General features: G+C 42.9%; 3 protein-coding genes across 4 annotated transcripts; 1 reads left to right on the top strand and 2 right to left on the bottom strand.

Annotated features, from left to right (window-relative positions):
- Window positions 1-997: 997 nt before the first annotated feature.
- Window positions 998-3,385, bottom strand: LOC121846083 (kelch repeat and BTB domain-containing protein 13-like). Its single transcript, XM_042318863.1, has one exon. It carries the CDS (start codon window positions 3,192-3,194, stop codon window positions 1,656-1,658), a length of 1,539 nt encoding a protein of 512 aa, XP_042174797.1. The 5' UTR covers window positions 3,195-3,385; the 3' UTR covers window positions 998-1,655.
- A 916-nt stretch (window positions 3,386-4,301) lies between these two features.
- On the top strand, window positions 4,302-9,776 carry rasl12 (RAS-like, family 12). Its single transcript, XM_042318845.1, has 6 exons — window positions 4,302-4,673; window positions 4,917-5,035; window positions 5,700-5,756; window positions 6,086-6,159; window positions 6,560-6,750; window positions 8,686-9,776. The coding sequence occupies exons 2-6, from the start codon at window positions 4,924-4,926 to the stop codon at window positions 9,032-9,034; spliced, it is 783 nt and encodes a 260-aa protein (XP_042174779.1). The 5' UTR covers window positions 4,302-4,673; window positions 4,917-4,923; the 3' UTR covers window positions 9,035-9,776.
- Window positions 9,777-11,214: 1,438 nt separating this feature from the next.
- On the bottom strand, window positions 11,215-15,340 carry LOC112238500. 2 transcript variants are annotated; one of them, XM_042318844.1, is made up of 6 exons: window positions 15,220-15,340; window positions 14,320-14,386; window positions 13,768-14,163; window positions 13,211-13,339; window positions 12,182-12,272; window positions 11,215-11,782 (listed from the first exon to the last, which is right to left on the bottom strand). In XM_042318844.1, exons 2-6 carry the CDS (start codon window positions 14,357-14,359, stop codon window positions 11,545-11,547), a joined length of 894 nt encoding a protein of 297 aa, XP_042174778.1. In that variant the 5' UTR covers window positions 14,360-14,386; window positions 15,220-15,340; the 3' UTR covers window positions 11,215-11,544. The 2 variants fall into 2 exon arrangements, with proteins under 2 accessions (XP_042174778.1, XP_042174776.1); XM_042318842.1 differs by having other exon boundaries at window positions 15,224-15,338.
- Window positions 15,341-16,514: the final 1,174 nt, after the last annotated feature.

The raw sequence follows: 16,514 nt of genomic DNA, 5'->3' as shown, positions 1-16,514 counted from the left end.
TCATGTCTCATGGTTCCCACATCATATTATGTCTTGATATGTGTGGGATACACTTCCACATTTTTGCCATGCTTTCCCGCTGACGACGGACGGATGGACGGGGTTACCACAGGACAGGTTTGTTATTTGACTATCAAAGCCACGGCAGAACTTAGATGGGAGCAGCCAAGCAAAGGGAAGAGTCGGCATCTATTAAAGATGTGTATCTTCTGTTGATGGACCGGGAGAGCTTTAGAGGTCCTCTATGTTTGGTCAAGAGAGCATTTCTTTTATCACTTTGCTATTAATGAACTTCACTCATAGACTGTTAACAGACTGTAGACCAGTGGTGGCTGGTGGCACTTTAAATGGGGAGGACAGTCTGATAGTAATGGCTGGAACTGAATATATGGAATGGTCTTAAACACATCAAACACTTGGTTTCCACTTGTTTGATTCCATTCATTATTATGAGCCGTCCTCCCTCACCAGTCTCCACTGCTGTAGGCTAAATAATGAGGGAAAGAACCATTCTTATATTATCAAGGGAGATTTTCGCCTGTTAACTATAGGGGAAATGAATGGTAATATAATTTGATAAGTGGAAAAATCTGCACATCATTAGCAACATTCTTCACCCATTAACACATTATTTGAACAGTGTTTGATTTGATAATTTAAAAGACAATGATTTCATATATCTTCTGCCAAAGACAATCTATTCATTTGAATTCCCCAATCATCCTGTATTTACACAGGTGATCCCATGGAGAATACAAATCTCTCCTTCAAGGGATACCTGTCCCGAGACGGCAGCAAACATGCACTCGTTACAGAAAAGTTTTATTGTACAGCGTGAACACTGCCAGCCTTATCTTACCCTGTTCTCTAGCAACGAATGCCTTGGGGACCTGAGCCTGGGTTATAAATGGTTTGTTTGTTGTAAAAACAGGAAAGGATTTCAGTCTTTATGTACATTACTGAACATGTGTTTGGCTTTCATGGAAAGAGCTCTCTGATAAGGGCTGTGTCAACTCAATGTAATGAATCACTTGATTATAGTACACTTTATAGTACACTACATTTGGATACAGAGTCAAATTACCCAGAAGGCTACTTGAGGCAACACATTTCTCAAGAACTATAGAAGACAATATTACTATAAAGTTTCTTAAATGCTATTTAATTATTCTTGGAAGATATGCTGCACTCATGACATGTGGAAACTAGGAAACTAATATTTCCCACTTGGAAGTATCCAAATCAACCAATATGTTAATTAATGTTTACTCAGAGGTTCCGAGCTTCCAACTTGTCATGAATGAAGCAAACTTTAATGTTTACAAATTACTGTTGTCTCTGACATTTACATCTTTAGCTTGTTTGTTGATTTGTAGAGAGATGCCGCAAGATTACATTCAGAACGGCACAACGTTGTGTAATATTCAGATAGAAATATGCTATGAAGAACAAACATGCCTCTCTGACATGTAAAAAAAGGAATCGTCAGCTATATTCATGACATTTCTTTCTGCAACGTTCCATGTTTGCCTACTAAAAGTGGCCCAAGTAACATACTAAACCTATTCACAAGAAGTCAGTCAAAGCATTCTAGTTCATTGTCCTGTTGTTAGTTTGTCAGGAGATATTAAAAGACTAAACTTATTCACAGGAAGTCAGTCAAAGCATTGTAGCAGAGAGCCTCTGCGTCTGTGGTCGATCCGATTCCCAAACTCCAGCCCGTCCGTCAACACCTCAGTGTTTCCCACAGTCTTGGCCTTGGGCAGTCTCATGAGAAATGTGTACATGGAGCCGATTCGCCCGAAGCCCTTGGTCTCTCTCTTGGTTTTCCATCTGTGCTCCTCCACGGCGAACTCCGTGGTCCTCATGCGGTTGAGGGTGAATACTGAGTCCCCTCTTACTACCGATGTGAACAGGGCTCCTTTACTGTTTGCGTATTGCCCCGGCAAGGCTGTCCACTGACCCGTAGTCAGGTTGTAGCAGTCCATCACGCACATCAGGAAGTCTTCGCAGGGCCCGTTGCGCATGACATACAAATTGTCCCTGTGGCCCACCATGCAGTGGCCATAGCTCTGGTCACGGACTAGCGTGGTGACCAGGACCCATTGGTCCCTCTCAGGGATGTACTCGTGGATCTCCGTAACGCCCTTGGGTTTCCAGAGGCAGATGAAGATGCGGCTCATGGCTTTGGTGGAGGCCACGTTGGCGGCTCTGCAGGGGAGATTAGCGGCGAAGCGCCAGGTGGCTGTGGAGACACTGTACTTCTCCACCAACGCCATGGACTTCCGGTCGAACTCCCCACCGATGGCGTAGAGGCAGCCTTCGTGGCCCACTAACGTAAAGTTGTAGCGTGGCTGCTGGGGACTCGAAATAGTGGACCAGGAGTCACTCTCTGGGTCGTAGCAGAAGCCAGAGTCCACAACTTTCTTGCTGAGGTCGTGGACGCCTCCTATAATGTACAGCTTGTTGTCTAGCATGGTCACACCTGCCATAGTGGTGCTTGTGTTTAGGGGTAGGTGACTCAGCACCTTCCATTCTCTATCTTCGTCATCCAGGTAGCAGACCGTCCTCTGACAGTCCTGGAGCTGCTCGACGGTAGGAGAGTGGCTGCAGACTGTGACGTACCGACTGGGGATGAGAGACTCAACGTACTCCACTAGGTCTTCTGATAAGGTGCTCACAACATCTTCCTTCAGGTCCGAGTACATGTCTTTAATGAATAAAGCAGCTTGATGGGACAGATCCCATAAACCGTAGGTCGCAGCCGTGTGGTACATCAACAAGCAGTTCTCTGAGTTGATGATATTGGTCAGGTGCTTTGTCACAGACTCCACCTGTAGAAAGGTGGCACACTCTATGGCTTCCACAATCTCGTCACCACCCAGGATGGGGCGATCCCCGTCCAGGACCCGGAGTGCCAACACAAATCCCCGGGCGCTCAGCCCTTTCAGATGGACCTCATCCTGTTGGCATTCCCGCATTCCCGACTGGAAGAGGGCTCGGAAGTACTCACAGTGCTGCTCGAGTAGGGCTTTGTTCACCACAAAAATGCTCCCGTCAACTCTCACTTTCAGGCTGTCCATCCCTGAGTCCAAAGGCTTGCCGAGGGCAGGCTTGTCACTGTCGGTCCCTGAACCAGGGCAGCTGCTTGGCTCCATCGCCTCAACTGAAGTGTTCAAACAGCACATTTGCATTTGTCAGGAGTGACGAAGTGCTGAGTCAGATCAAAATATCTCATGTCCTAGCATGACATTTTGTCCATGATGATATTTCCTTGAGGTACAGTAGCAGCTAGACCGAATCCCCCCCTTTCCTCTCCTCTGTGCAGAGCAGATGCACTTGACAGGGTAACCACTGTTTGTATTGCTCTTCACAGCTACGAGAATAGCAGAGGCTATAGATAGCTGTTAGGCAACGTGTGGCACAGTTATCATACATTATGGTGACATGCAGCCGGAGGGGAATCTAGTGTTGACCTGCTGGAAAGGGGAGATGGGTCGGGTGGGAGCGGGTGGGCCAATGGATGGGCACAGCAGTGCAGTTATGCTTATGATTTATTGGTCTTTGTCTGTGAGGCTGACAGTTTGTCTCAGCGGGAAATGTCAGAACTCTTGGCCTTGGAGCGGTTGGGCAAAGGTGAGAGACAACAATAGATTGTTCCCGAGGTCACATTTGTTATATGAGACTATTATTCCAAACAGTTAAATTCTTAGTAACCTTGTCTGTTAGGGATCTGTTGCACATGACAACAGCATGCTACCAGTCCTTGTTCCAATACAGTCGTGGCACCTGTGCAAATACTTACATGCACATAGATGGATTCACCTATTGTAGTATAAATCGTTCACCCCCTATAAAAATCGTGTAAATGTTTACACACAAGGCTACATAATTACTCCTCTCTCTGTCCTCCATGCAAACCCCGATACAAACAGGGGCGCTCTTCCAAAAGAGGCCAGACACCACCTTTGCCACCAATGTAGAGAATGAGGAGGGAGTGGAGTTCTCATTCATTAAAGGGTAAAGGAGGAAACCAAGTCCAGTATGTCAAACGGTACCTTTTCTTTGTTCTTTCTGTTCAAATATGTCAGATTTGAGACTATTACACGAGCAATTACTTTAACATGTGCAACGTTTTAACTGTGAAGTTATGTGATTATCTGTGAAGGAAACTATGCTGCATGAAGACAACAGAATCATTCACTCACTGGATGCAATCCAATCATCTCAACTGACATAACAATTTATTGATATCCTTGTTTCTTGTCAATGAAGTTAGTTGGAGATGAGAAAGGTCTACCTTTCCAAATCATATCTGACTGCATGTAGAATAACTATGAGACCTCACCTCAGTTCCCTTAAATGGAGTTTGTCAGTAAATCATGTGCGTAAGCAGCAACATTCTTCAGCCAATGTTAACCGATTCGTCTACTTGACGCAAGGTCCTACCAGCTGTGCACGCACGGAGCAGCTCGAGCTTCTTTCACCATCGAGTATGAGCATCCTCATCATCGGACAGGATTTAAGTGCGCGTTCTAAAACTCTTTGGAATGTTTTTATTGCATTTGGATTCATATGATTTTAAATGTAATACAGATTTTTTTTAAACCACATCCAACCAAATAGCCGATTCACTTCTACCCCAGTCTTTAACTCTGAGAAAACCTTTTAAGGTAAGGTTATATTGAAACGTTATGGAAACGTTCAACGTGGGCGTTATTTGTGTTTCCTGCATAGTAGCCTATCATCCATATGCATTAATATTAGTGTTTATGATACCGTTATAAACATTTTATATTATTTGGTTATGTTATGTTATTTTTATTGTTAATAATATTCTGAATAATGCATGTAGGCACTGAATAAAGATCCTGTTACTTGGATCTGTTTTGAAAACTTGTGTTCCTGGGTTTTAGTCTAAAGATGTCACTGATGTTTGGGAAAGCAAGGAGTTGTAACTTCTCTGCTATCCCTGAGGGGGGACAACCTGAGGTCAATGTGGTCATCCTTGGAGTGAAGGGCTCAGGAAAATCAGGTGGCCCACCCATCTTTTCCCCTTTCTCCTTCATATGCTATTGGATTGATTTAGTGTTTATTGTTCAAACATTAGTGATGTTTAGGTTGGTTTTATATTGTGTTCTGCCACTTAATATACACTGAGTAAACCAAACATTAGTGATGTTTAGGTTGGTTTTATATTGTGTTCTGCCACTTAATATACACTGAGTAAACCAAACATTAGTGATGTTTAGGTTGGTTTTATATTGTGTTCTGCCACTTAATATACACTGAGTAAACCAAACATTAGTGATGTTTAGGTTGGTTTTATATTGTGTTCTGCCACTTAATATACACTGAGTAAACCAAACATTAGTGATGTTTAGGTTGGTTTTTGGTTTTATATTGTGTTCTGCCACTTAATATACACTGAGTAAACCAAACATTAGAAACTTGCCTTGATTTGTCATCCCTAGTATTTGTAGTGGAGTAGATCCCAGTTTTGTTTACATTTTATTACCGTTTTGATAGTTTGTTATTCATGAAAAGCAATCTACTCCTATCTGATATTTCATGGGAGTGTTTATATAAAAACAGGGTTCCCATGCCCCATTTGGGACACTACATTGTACAGTGTGACAGACTGACAACAATGAGCTGAATCTAAACAGGAAGTGAATGATTCCCTTCTCTCTTTTCAGCGTTGACTGTCAAATTTCTCACCAAGCGCTTCATCAGTGAATATGACCCCAATCTAGGTAAGCTTCCATTTGTTACCTTCTGAAATAAAATGCAGTTGTCAAGAAATGTCTTTGTTAAATAAATCATTTTGGCTCTGTCCTAACATCCCCTCTAGTACCGTTTAGAATCACGCTGTGCATTGGGAAAGCCTTTTATGGTTGGCTAGTATGGACATTAAAACACCTCTGTAATAGTTATAACACTGTAATAACACTAACTATACAAGAATCGGCAGATGCACTTTCAGAGAAATGTACAATAAACGTGTTCATATTGACACATGAATGACTGTATTGTGATGTTGGGTCCATGTTGTGACCTCCATGTTGTGTTCACTGCCATCTAGAGGATACTTACTCTTCTGAGGACATGGTGGACCAACAGCCTGTCGTTGTGAAAGTTATGGACACAGCTGACCAGGTGGGAAGAATCTTTTTGAAAGACTATACTACTGCCGTTGTGCCCTTGAGGCACTGAACTGCTCCAGGGCGCTGCTCTGCCCCCGACGCTGTGCCGCGGTTGGATAATGTGACAGAAGAAAAAAAGGTTTTCAGATTTGCATTGAACATAGAGACAGAGGATGATAGTGAGGAAAGATAGAGGTTGTGTCAAAGGGCAGTAGGTCAGATCCAAACCTGAAGACGTGTGTGCCGTAGGCTGAGGCATTACCATTACAAGAGCCGGGACACAATGACACATTTTCTGTGCAAATGGAAACCATTTGAAGATGTATTCAAATCAATTGATACGTCTTCCAAAGCCTTTGCCACTAATTGTTTTGAAGTGATGACCTTTTCCCCTTGTCTGTCTCTACCGTCAGGACGGCCCAGTGAACTGTGAGCGCTACCTCTCGTGGGCCAGTGCCTTCCTTGTGGTCTACAGCATAGACAATAGACGGAGCTTTGAGGGCTGCCAACAGTACCTGGAGGCCGTCAGCGTCCACACCAAGGCCCTGCAGCCCAAGACCCCCATTATACTGCTGGGCAACAAGCTGGACATGGAGAGATACAGGTGTGTAGTGAATTGGTGGGGTGGATGGAAGTCAGAGTGGGACTCAAACCTGCAACTACTCGTCTGTTAGTGTAATGCCTGAGACATTATACCAAGAGGCCCAAACGTCTTGATGAGATTCCGGTATTATAGCGACTAAGTATTGCTGCAGGCGCTCAGAGCTCACTACTGGCTCATATCAGCATAGTCAGCAGCAGCAATACATACCACAGTAGTTAGACATGGAGAGATACCGGTGCAGAAGTCTTGCATGCCAAGATGTCTGTTTATGACTGTTAGAGACACAGCTGGTGGACGTTTAAGAGATACAATATAACCCGGTTCATCCCCACCAAGGCGGACCTGCGATTCAAACCCACACCACAATGACATAACATACTCAAAAAGCCAAGGCATGTCTTGGTCCGGGCCGGCAGTGCTTCCAGGAGGAGTGATGCCATCCCCAAAGTTCTGTTTTGGCCCATAGCCTCTCAAGTAACACCAAAGCGTTTTGCAGCTCTAGGCCTACTTGTAGTAGTCATCTGAAAGCCTGAAATGAAACATCATGTCAGTCCTACTCAATGTTAATGCACATCCTCATCACTGCTGCATGTGTGGCAACCCAAGCCCTCTTAGCTGGTGTTTATGGAAACAATCATGTTTATTCAAGCACTTCCAGTAAAGTTGATTCATGGCAAGACTCCAACCACTTATATTTGTCTCCCAGTGTAAGATGTCTTCATGTTGCTATATTTATCCAAAACATATAACGTACAGAAATGTATGAAGCAATAATGGCCAGCAGACTTATAGCCACTCCAATACACCTTCTTTTTTTCTAGGTGTAAGAGATTGTCATGTTGCTAGTAACAAGGCATGATGTGTAATTAACATTTTTTGTGGAACATTTCTTTGGTTCCATCAGGTGACGTCCTGACAACTGATAGACAGAAATGTTCTTGCAACGTTGCCCATGAAACTTGTCTAGAACATTAATATATTATTATTTTTTCTCCCCAATTTTGATCTTGTCTCATCACTACAACTCCCCAACCAGCTCGGGAGGCAAAGGTTGAGTCATGTGTCCTCCGAAACATGGCCCGCCAAACCACGCTTCTTAACACCTGCCCGCTTAACCCGGAAGCCAGCTGCACCAATGTGTCGGAGGAAACACTGTTCAACTGACAACCATTGTCAGCTTGCAGGCACCCAGCCTGCCACAAGGAGTCGCTAGAGCACAATGAGCCAAATAAAGCCCCCCCGGCCAAACCCTCCCCTAACCCGGACGACGCTGGGCCAATTGTGCACCGCCCTATGGGACTCCCGATCACGGCCGGTTGTGACACAGCCCGGGAACGAACCCTTAGTGCCTTAGACCACTGCACCTCTTGGGAGGCCCAAACATCAATATGTTATGCTTGGAGAATATGGCAACCATGTTCTGTGTATGTTTGGTGGGACATGGATGGAATATTCTCCAAACCCACAGAAAACTGGACACATACATGTAAATGTTCTTGCAATGTTCCCATGAAACATGTCTAGAAAATGTATATCTTAAGTCCTGAGAACATGGTCACCGAGTTCTGGGTTATATTTGAATGGAATAATCTCTTGGGACATTCCTATGAAAACGTTAGTTTATGACCTAATAAGACTTTTAAAGGAACGCTCTCTAAAGTTGTGGGAAAGTTTGTTGTTAGCTAAGGATGTAGGATGTGTGATTGACTAATGATATGTGCAAAGTTGGCACATTATAGTACTGATTATAGGGGTCAGTGTATTTTGGAGCTGTTTAAACTAAAGGGCTTCTCTTTTCTCTCTCTCCCTCTCTCCCTCCTGTTTTCTCTTTCTCTCTCTCTCTCGCTCTCTCGCTCTCGCTCTCTTCTCTCTCTCGCTCTCTTCTCTCTCTCTCCTCACTCCCCATCACCCTGTCTCTCCCACTCTGTCTTTCAGGCAGGTGAGTAAGTCGGACGGCTCGGCCCTCGCCACCCGTTTCGGCTGCCTGTTCTTCGAGGTGTCTGCTTGCCTAGACTTCCTGTCTGTCCAGCGGGTCTTCCATGAAGCCGTGAGGGAGGCCAGGCAGCTGGGCGGCAAAAGGAGCCCCCCGTTACGTCCCCTTTACATCAGTGAGGACAACAAGCCATTGTTCAGCCTCGCCACCGTGCCCCCGTTCACCACCCCCTGCTACAAAGAGCTCCCAGTGCCCGCCACCGCCAAGCTGGTGACGGTCAAGTCATCACGGGCACAGAGCAAACGGCGGGCACCCACGCTGACGCTGCTCAAGGGCTTCAAGATCTTCTGATGAGTCGATGGAGAATGAGACCAGACTTAAAGAATGGAAATTTGAGACTTGTCTCAAACTTGTGCTCAAAGACTTGAGACTTATGCCCAAACCTTGAGACTTAACTTGGACTTGTACCAGAGACTGAGACTTAACTTGGACTTGTGCTCAGAGTTTTGAGACTTGACTGAGTGTCTCAGGCTCGAAGACTTGACTCAACCTGGACTTTCCTAAAGTGACTTATTGACAAGTCTGCCATAGTGGCTTACAATATGGACAAGTGAGAGAACTGTGAAATAGGTTATGAGAGACAATGGACTGTGTCAAATGTGAAAAACAGAACAAAATGGAGACAGAATAACATACAACCAAGCCATCAACATACTGTATGCAGCAGAAGCTGTCATGGTGATATCACCATCACTTCGTTGGAGCGTGTACCAAAACGTCATGATGACTTACTGCACCTTCAAGTGAAGAGATGGAACAGTAATTATCAGAGCTCCTTGAGAGATGGACAGTAATGGACTGGTGTTTAAACTGTCATTGTGAATGTTGAATTTATATTGCCAAAGTTTTCAAAGTTTGTCTTGAAGTCAGTTACTGGGACAAAGTTATGTTAGTTGCCAAATGTATTGTGGTGATTGGAGTGCATATGACGGTGATGGTATGTTCACTGTAGTATAGATTGCTGACACTATGCACATGTATTTTTATATGCATTTTAATAAGCTATAAAGGAAAACTCATTTTATCGAATGAAGACATATTATAAGTTATTTGATGTTATAACACAAAGTAGCAAGTCAATCTTTGAGTAAAAGGCCCAGTGCAGTCAAAATTCAGTTTTTCTGTGTTTTATATTATATTGTACAACAGTTGATGAAACTAACACTGTAAAAGTGTGAAAAAATGTGATCAGTGTAATTTCCTGATAGGTGCTGGTTTCTAATCAGCAGGTTTGCATGGCCGCGAGTTTTGGCTTTCCATGGTCACATCACCATGCTATAAATTGGTTCATAGACAAATAACAAAGACAGTTCCAAACATCTCTGCCAATAACAGCTAGTTTTCAGTTTTCCCCTCCCATCTCAGACCACTCCCAGACAGTCTGAGCGAAATTCTTGCTTGAGAAATATGTTTTTGCTAAAAAGCATTTTTTGCCCATTTGAATGGAAATCCATTACAGTAAGGTACTTAATTGCTACCCAGTAATGATTTGATATTGATATCAAAACAACTGCATTGGGGCTTTAACTTCATATATACGTCGTTTTCACGAGATGTGGGCGCCCTCCTCAGGCTCATCAGTGTAACAACGGTTGCATTTTTAAAAACTTAAAACACAGTTTTATACTATTGTATGCTAATGCCATCCCAACCAAAATGACAAAACATAACTATTTTGATATGAACAGTTTTATTTCCTTATTGTAAATACTGCAATTGGTGGAATGCTTTTATAACACAATGAAAATGTATCTTACACATGGAGAGGTGGTATGATGACAAAAGTTAACCCACTGAATTCTGTTTTCTGTCCCAAACATCTATATGTGAATACTCTCTCACAAGAGCTTTCCACTATACTTACAGCAAGATAATTCCAGTTTGGATTATATTAGGATCCCCATTAGCTGATGCCATGAGGTCGGCTAATCTTCCTGGTGGCCAGCATTATAACTAAAAATACTTTACAAATAGAATTACAAAAGAGATGTATAAAGAGAAGTTTGATCTTCCAATTTTAATGTTATCTCAGACCATGTTTAGTTGCCTTTTAGTGTTTCCCAAGTAGACTACACTTGAATAGCTTATGACACATGGTTTATCAGTGTTCCTACATACTGTCAAGAGACATAGGAAAACTCTTCACTACACTATAAACAACACGTTGCACTTCTTCATGACCAAAAACAACATTTACTAACTATTTGGTATCCCAAATAGTTGGTTGCGATGTTTCGACGGCCAGCAATGTTTACAGTAGATGTATATTCCAAGCATGGCTGAAACTGCAACCAACAAAGTACTTGTGAATGATGACTGTGATACTGCACATCTTGTACACAGCATTATTTGTAGTAGTTGTATACCCTTTTCACACTACTGAGCCAAGTCAAGCTGTACTGCGCTGGCATAGTTACGCATCCTCCAATAAAATATCTGAGCCAGCACAGTACGGTCTGGCTCAGCAGCACAGTAGTGTAAAAGGGCATTACAGTAATTAAACAGACAGTGGTTGTTTAAGTTACAGGTCAAAATAAAACAACTTAAAATGACAGTTATGCCTAAGTAAATAGGAGTTTCTGTTCTGCCTCTGCAGAGGAGCAGTAATGAGGAACGTGGCTGTTATATCTCTCTCCTTCATCCCTCTACCACCACTCCCTCTTCTGCCTCCTCTTTCTCTAACTCCTCCACCACCTTTTCTTTCTCTACCTCAACTACCTCTTCTTTCTCTACCTCCGCCAACACCTCCACTTCCCCCTCAGGCTCGGGGTACAGGCTGGACACGTTCCCGTCATTCCAGGTCACCACAATGTCCCCGGTTTGAGCCCCTCTACCTCCCCATTGTCCTGGAGGGGCTTGGCCTGGCTCACTGGGATCTCAGATTGGCTCATACTGACCTGGACAGAGGCGCTGTTGACGGGTTTGACCTCTGAGTTAGTTCTTTGACCTCCAACTTCCGTGATGATGACCTGTAGTTCTTCCGCCTCCGGCTTCATGGCCAGAGCCGCCGCCTTGTACTTGGCTATCTTATTCCTGTTTCTGTGTGGAGGATGATGGGAAATGTAGTCACTGTGGTGTAAATAAAGATGGCCAGACCAGCACGCACAAATATGGAGATTGCTTTTGTTTTCTTCCATAACAGGTCCTGTATTTAGGTTCCACAGAGCCTTTGGTTGCATCCCAAATTGAACCGTATTCCCTACATAGTGCACTACTTTTGACCAAGGGCCATAAGGCTAGGGTGTTATTTGGGATGAACACTTTGTTTGGATCATTTACTGTTGTTGACCATAAGTATCTTCACCACACCATGTTTCATAATTGAAGACACATGAGATATTTCTTGTTTAGAATGACAGTGTATTACATTAGTATTTTTGAGTTGAGTGGGTAGACATTAGTCTACTTAAGTTGAGTCAGTGTCAGATAGGGGCTTACTTGTTCGCCATGGAGCCCATTCCCAGAAGCAGACAGCCCAGCAGAAGGGCAGCGAAGGACAGAGCCAGCATCGCAAACTTCCAGGGAGTTGCTGTGACGACAAAAACACACAGTTGTAACTGCAGAAAATCTTCCCACCGTTATAACCCCACAGGAAATTTCAGAGGTGATCAAAGACAAAACATTGGAACTTGGACCAAGTGTGCACTTAACAGCTTTTTTTTTTACAGACTTGGAGCCTTGGCGAGAATAAAAGTTTACTACCATGTAAATCTGACTAAGAGAAAAAGTGCTTCACTATAACCAATCCCTTTATGGAGGCTTTGGGATCAGATCACATAAATGACACCACCACCACTACAGTGCCATGAAAAGTGAAAACTGATTAACTGAGTATATATTGTAAGAACAAACTGCTCAGTAGGATAACGTAATGGAGCTGGATAACGCAATGGAGCTGAATAACATAATGGAGCTGAATAACATAATGGAGCTGAATAACATAATGGAGCTGAATAACATAATGGAGCTGGATAACGTAATGGAGCTTGATAACGTAATGGAGCTGAATAACGTAATGGAGCTGGATAACGTAATGGAGCTGGATAACGTAATGGAGCTGGATAACTTAATGGAGCTGAATAACGTAATGGAGCTGGATAATGTAATGGAGCTGGATAACGTAATGGAGCTGGATAACATAATGGAGCTGGATAACATAATGGAGCTGGATAACATAATGGAGCTGTCATATCAAATAGCTTACTTAAGAACAATCCAATCATATCTATTTTACTTGTAATTTCCCAAACAATGGCTATGGATCAGTTTGCTACCCCAACATTAACCTAATACAACACTAATAATACCATTTTCACACTATCAAGCCAACCTTATCTGTACTGTGCTGGCTTGGCTATTTTCCTTCCTCATTGTCCTTTCCAGCAAGGCACAGAACAGCTTAGCTCAGTTTGGCTCAGCTCGGTAGTGGGAAAAAGGTACAATAGCTTTGTAAAGAGCATAACTTACGGTCCTCAGTGCGATAGAACCATCTGAGGAATTCTTTCTGTTCATCGGTCATACCAGGAGGCCCCGCTTTCTGCTCTTTCGCAGGTTTCACCTCAAACTCATCGGGATCGCTCGATGCCCTTTTGGATCCTGCAGGTGCCAGTACAAATATACAAACACATGTTGCATCACCATCCCCTGTGTTAGTTTTTATGCGGACAAAATGGTGGCCACAATGGCACCATGTGGCCAAGGTGGACTGGGGGACTATTGTGGAACGACATTGAGTTAATATCTTCTAGCCTAGGTTTGAGAGGCCCATGCTGTATCAATTCACACAAAGCCTCAATCTAACAACTGCTAACTAGTGATGAAGTCAATCATTCAAAAGGAGATGAAAATGTTACATTATTTTCAACATCATGAGTGCTTATGTGGCTCATTCTAGAGCTTCACTCATGTAAGTCAATTTACACAAAGATCCAATTTCATGCCATGAGGATTTGTGTTATACCCAAGTCAGTGTTAAATGTAAATTAAGCGATTAAAAAACTTTTGAGGCAACAACAATCACTTACTGAGCCTCTCCTGGCATATATCCCCTTCATCCAGAGACCTCCACTTGGTCTGCTTGCTCCTGTGGGACAGCGTCAGTCGTTTCCCGTCTGTGGAGAGCTCCAGAGAACTGTTCTGACTGATCAGCCTGTTCAACTCACACCCCCACCGCAGCCCCCCATCATCCCTGTGTCCCCCATCCTCTACCCCCTCACAGGGTACAGTCTGGACAGGATCAGAGTGGTGGGCCGACAGGCACCTGGAGGTCCCCACACGCTCCAGGAGACTCTGGTCCCTCCAGATCCACTGCTGGAGAACTGAGTCCAGGTTGCATTTATTCAGCTGAACCAGGCCCGTCTTGGGGAAGTCCTCCAAGCACAGGCTGTGGAGGGTGTTGTGGATCATGAAGCTACTTACCCCTGGAAGTGCAGTATAGTGGACATGCACTGTTGTGAGCGTAGTGTTATGACAAATCAAAAACATGCTTCCACTTGTTGTTGTGGTTTTATGGCTAAATGAATCAGGGGATTTTTGATGTTTCAGTGAAAGGTGTACGTGTGAAGGGATAGCATTACCTGGCAAGAGGAGACAGAGTTTGATCCACACACGAAACATGTCTGAAGTGGATGAAATCTGCAATGACTGTTGACATAAATCAGAATGACAATGTATTCCCTTAGTCAAGAATACAAGATCAACACTTACACATAATAATAATCATAGTTATGTAAATGTAACTTTTATTATGGCTTGGTTCCCATTAGAAAGTTGTATGGTAGTATTCCTGGGATGGTAGTATCTAGCACACCTTTTTACTGGGCTTCTCAACCGTCAAAAACAAAGCTTTAGTCTGCGTTGAATTAGTGGACCAAAGGGAAACATACACATCCACCTTATAAACTGAGAGTTTATCCAAAGCACTGCCTTCTTTGTGCCGCAATTCCATCTCTACACTCAAAACAACGTTGAAAGTATGTAGAGGCATTGTACCTTGCTAATTCCATTATGTACATGTGTATTCCATTATGTACTGTAATAGTGTGTATTAGGCTACAATATTAGGTCCTGAAGAGAAATACTCATCATCAAGTAAACTATTTAGAAAAGTTGTCCATCATTGCACTTTTAACGCCGATAGCGAGGCGCCAATAAAATGTTAGAGGTTCAATCGAAACATACTCCTATCCCATCAACAAATTCAAATGTAAATGTAGATAATCTAATGGTTGACTCTATGTGTGTATAGTACACATCAAAAGATGATGGTTATCAATCATATTACCCCAATGATCCTATTAATTATGATCCAAACATCCTATCAATAAAAGTTGCTATAAGCGTTAACAATCCAAACCAAACAATATACACTACAAGTCCTCCTAACTAATGGCTATATATCATTAATTTAAAAGTTTTAAAAAATGATATACCAATTGCTGACAGTAGCTTTAAAGTAATGAAAACAATTTACTCACTTACCAGGGGCTGTTTCTCTCACAGTCTGACTCGGAGAAGGGAGGTAGTGCAGTAGGGAACATGATTCTACCTGTTGAACATACACAACGCAGAGGAGAGGCTTTCCAAAGTGCATGTGGGAGGAGATTGGTTCATTGAGTCTCTTGATTATGGCTATATGGCATCTGTAAATGTTCCCTTTATAGCTGGGGATATGGGGACTTTTTATGTGGTGCAATGTGTTCTTCATTTATTAAAGAATGCATAGTCTGGAAGTAGTTGGGGATGTTATTGCTAGAGAGAAATTTTGAGACGGGTGAAACAGCCTCCTTATAGTGATGGCAGTCTTTTCTTTCTCAATGATAAGAAGTTGTGAATGCTTCATTATGCTACTGTAAACTACTGCATAGTGTACTGCACCATAACTGGGCCTACTTCATTACAATCTTCTCCTAACTCAATGGAATGGAATCAATCCTGTACTCAAGCTTTTAAATCTACATTGGGGGGCATTATCCTTGCATCGACAAGGTCAGTGACCAGGGTTGCTTGGTTACTGTTTAGTTAGCCTTGCTGGGACCTTGCCATTGCAGTTTGCCGACATGGGAGGAAAACAGTCTGTGTTTAGTCAAACATCTGGCATATGTGGAACTGTTGTGATATCTGTCTGTTAAACAAGAGACTTAAAGGGATTTTTATTTCTTTATTGCAAGTATGTTTTACAGTTAAAGGTAAATGACCTCCAGGTCATCTACCATACCTTAGCAGAGGAGAAAGAAGTAGGCTGGCCTTTTAAGTGAGTGAGTTAAACTGTTTTGTGAACACAAAGACATTATTTTCCAACACTTTAAAAATCAACAGGATGAGGATACTCAAATAACAAATACGTTTGTTGGTTGGTGGTGAAGATACCCTAAAAACACACTACTTCAATACAACTAAGCCCAGAAGTTACTTTTTTGAAGCAGGTTAGGAGAATTTACGCAGCAGGTAAGGAGAATCAACATAGCAGGTTAGGATAATTAGATTAAGGTTAGGAAAAGGGTTAGGGTTTGGGTTAGCGAAAATGCTCTCATATCATAACCTGCAATGAAAAGTAACTTCTGGTCATAGTTGTTTCAAAGTGGTGTGTTTTAAGGGAGTCCCATTGGTTGTGGTTGGAATAAAGTCAATTATTTACACATATAATATCCCTTCTCTGTGAGGAAAAAACAGTTCAGTTTCATGGGAGAGAACTTGATTATCTCTGAAGGTTTGGACCACATAATATACCTCTCTGCACAGGCCTCTTCTTAGGGACTCACGCCTCGATCAC

This window comes from Oncorhynchus tshawytscha, unplaced genomic scaffold (genome assembly GCF_018296145.1).
Source record: "Oncorhynchus tshawytscha isolate Ot180627B unplaced genomic scaffold, Otsh_v2.0 Un_contig_8142_pilon_pilon, whole genome shotgun sequence".
Lineage (NCBI taxonomy): Eukaryota > Metazoa > Chordata > Actinopteri > Salmoniformes > Salmonidae > Oncorhynchus > Oncorhynchus tshawytscha.
Note: the sequence above shows the minus strand (reverse complement) of the source record. Positions and strands in the feature narration are given on the sequence as shown.

What these genes read in the sequence shown, in the direction of transcription:
- LOC121846083 (XM_042318863.1), bottom strand. Translation starts at nt 3,194, where the DNA reads ATGCAAATGTGCTGTTTGAACACTTCAGTTGAGGCGATGGAGCCAAGC.
- rasl12 (XM_042318845.1), top strand. Translation starts at nt 4,924, where the DNA reads ATGTCACTGATGTTTGGGAAAGCAAGGAGTTGTAACTTCTCTGCTATC. An exon ending in TGAATATGACCCCAATCTAG is followed by an intron (nt 5,757 to 6,085) that starts GTAAGCTTCCAT and finishes ACTGCCATCTAG; the next exon opens with AGGATACTTACTCTTCTGAG. An exon ending in TTATGGACACAGCTGACCAG is followed by an intron (nt 6,160 to 6,559) that starts GTGGGAAGAATC and finishes CTCTACCGTCAG; the next exon opens with GACGGCCCAGTGAACTGTGA.
- LOC112238500 (XM_042318844.1), bottom strand. Translation starts at nt 14,359, where the DNA reads ATGTTTCGTGTGTGGATCAAACTCTGTCTCCTCTTGCCAG. An exon ending in GTTCTATCGCACTGAGGACC is followed by an intron (nt 12,273 to 13,210) that starts GTAAGTTATGCT and finishes TTGTCGTCACAG; the next exon opens with CAACTCCCTGGAAGTTTGCG. An exon ending in ATGGGCTCCATGGCGAACAA is followed by an intron (nt 11,783 to 12,181) that starts GTAAGCCCCTAT and finishes TCCTCCACACAG; the next exon opens with AAACAGGAATAAGATAGCCA.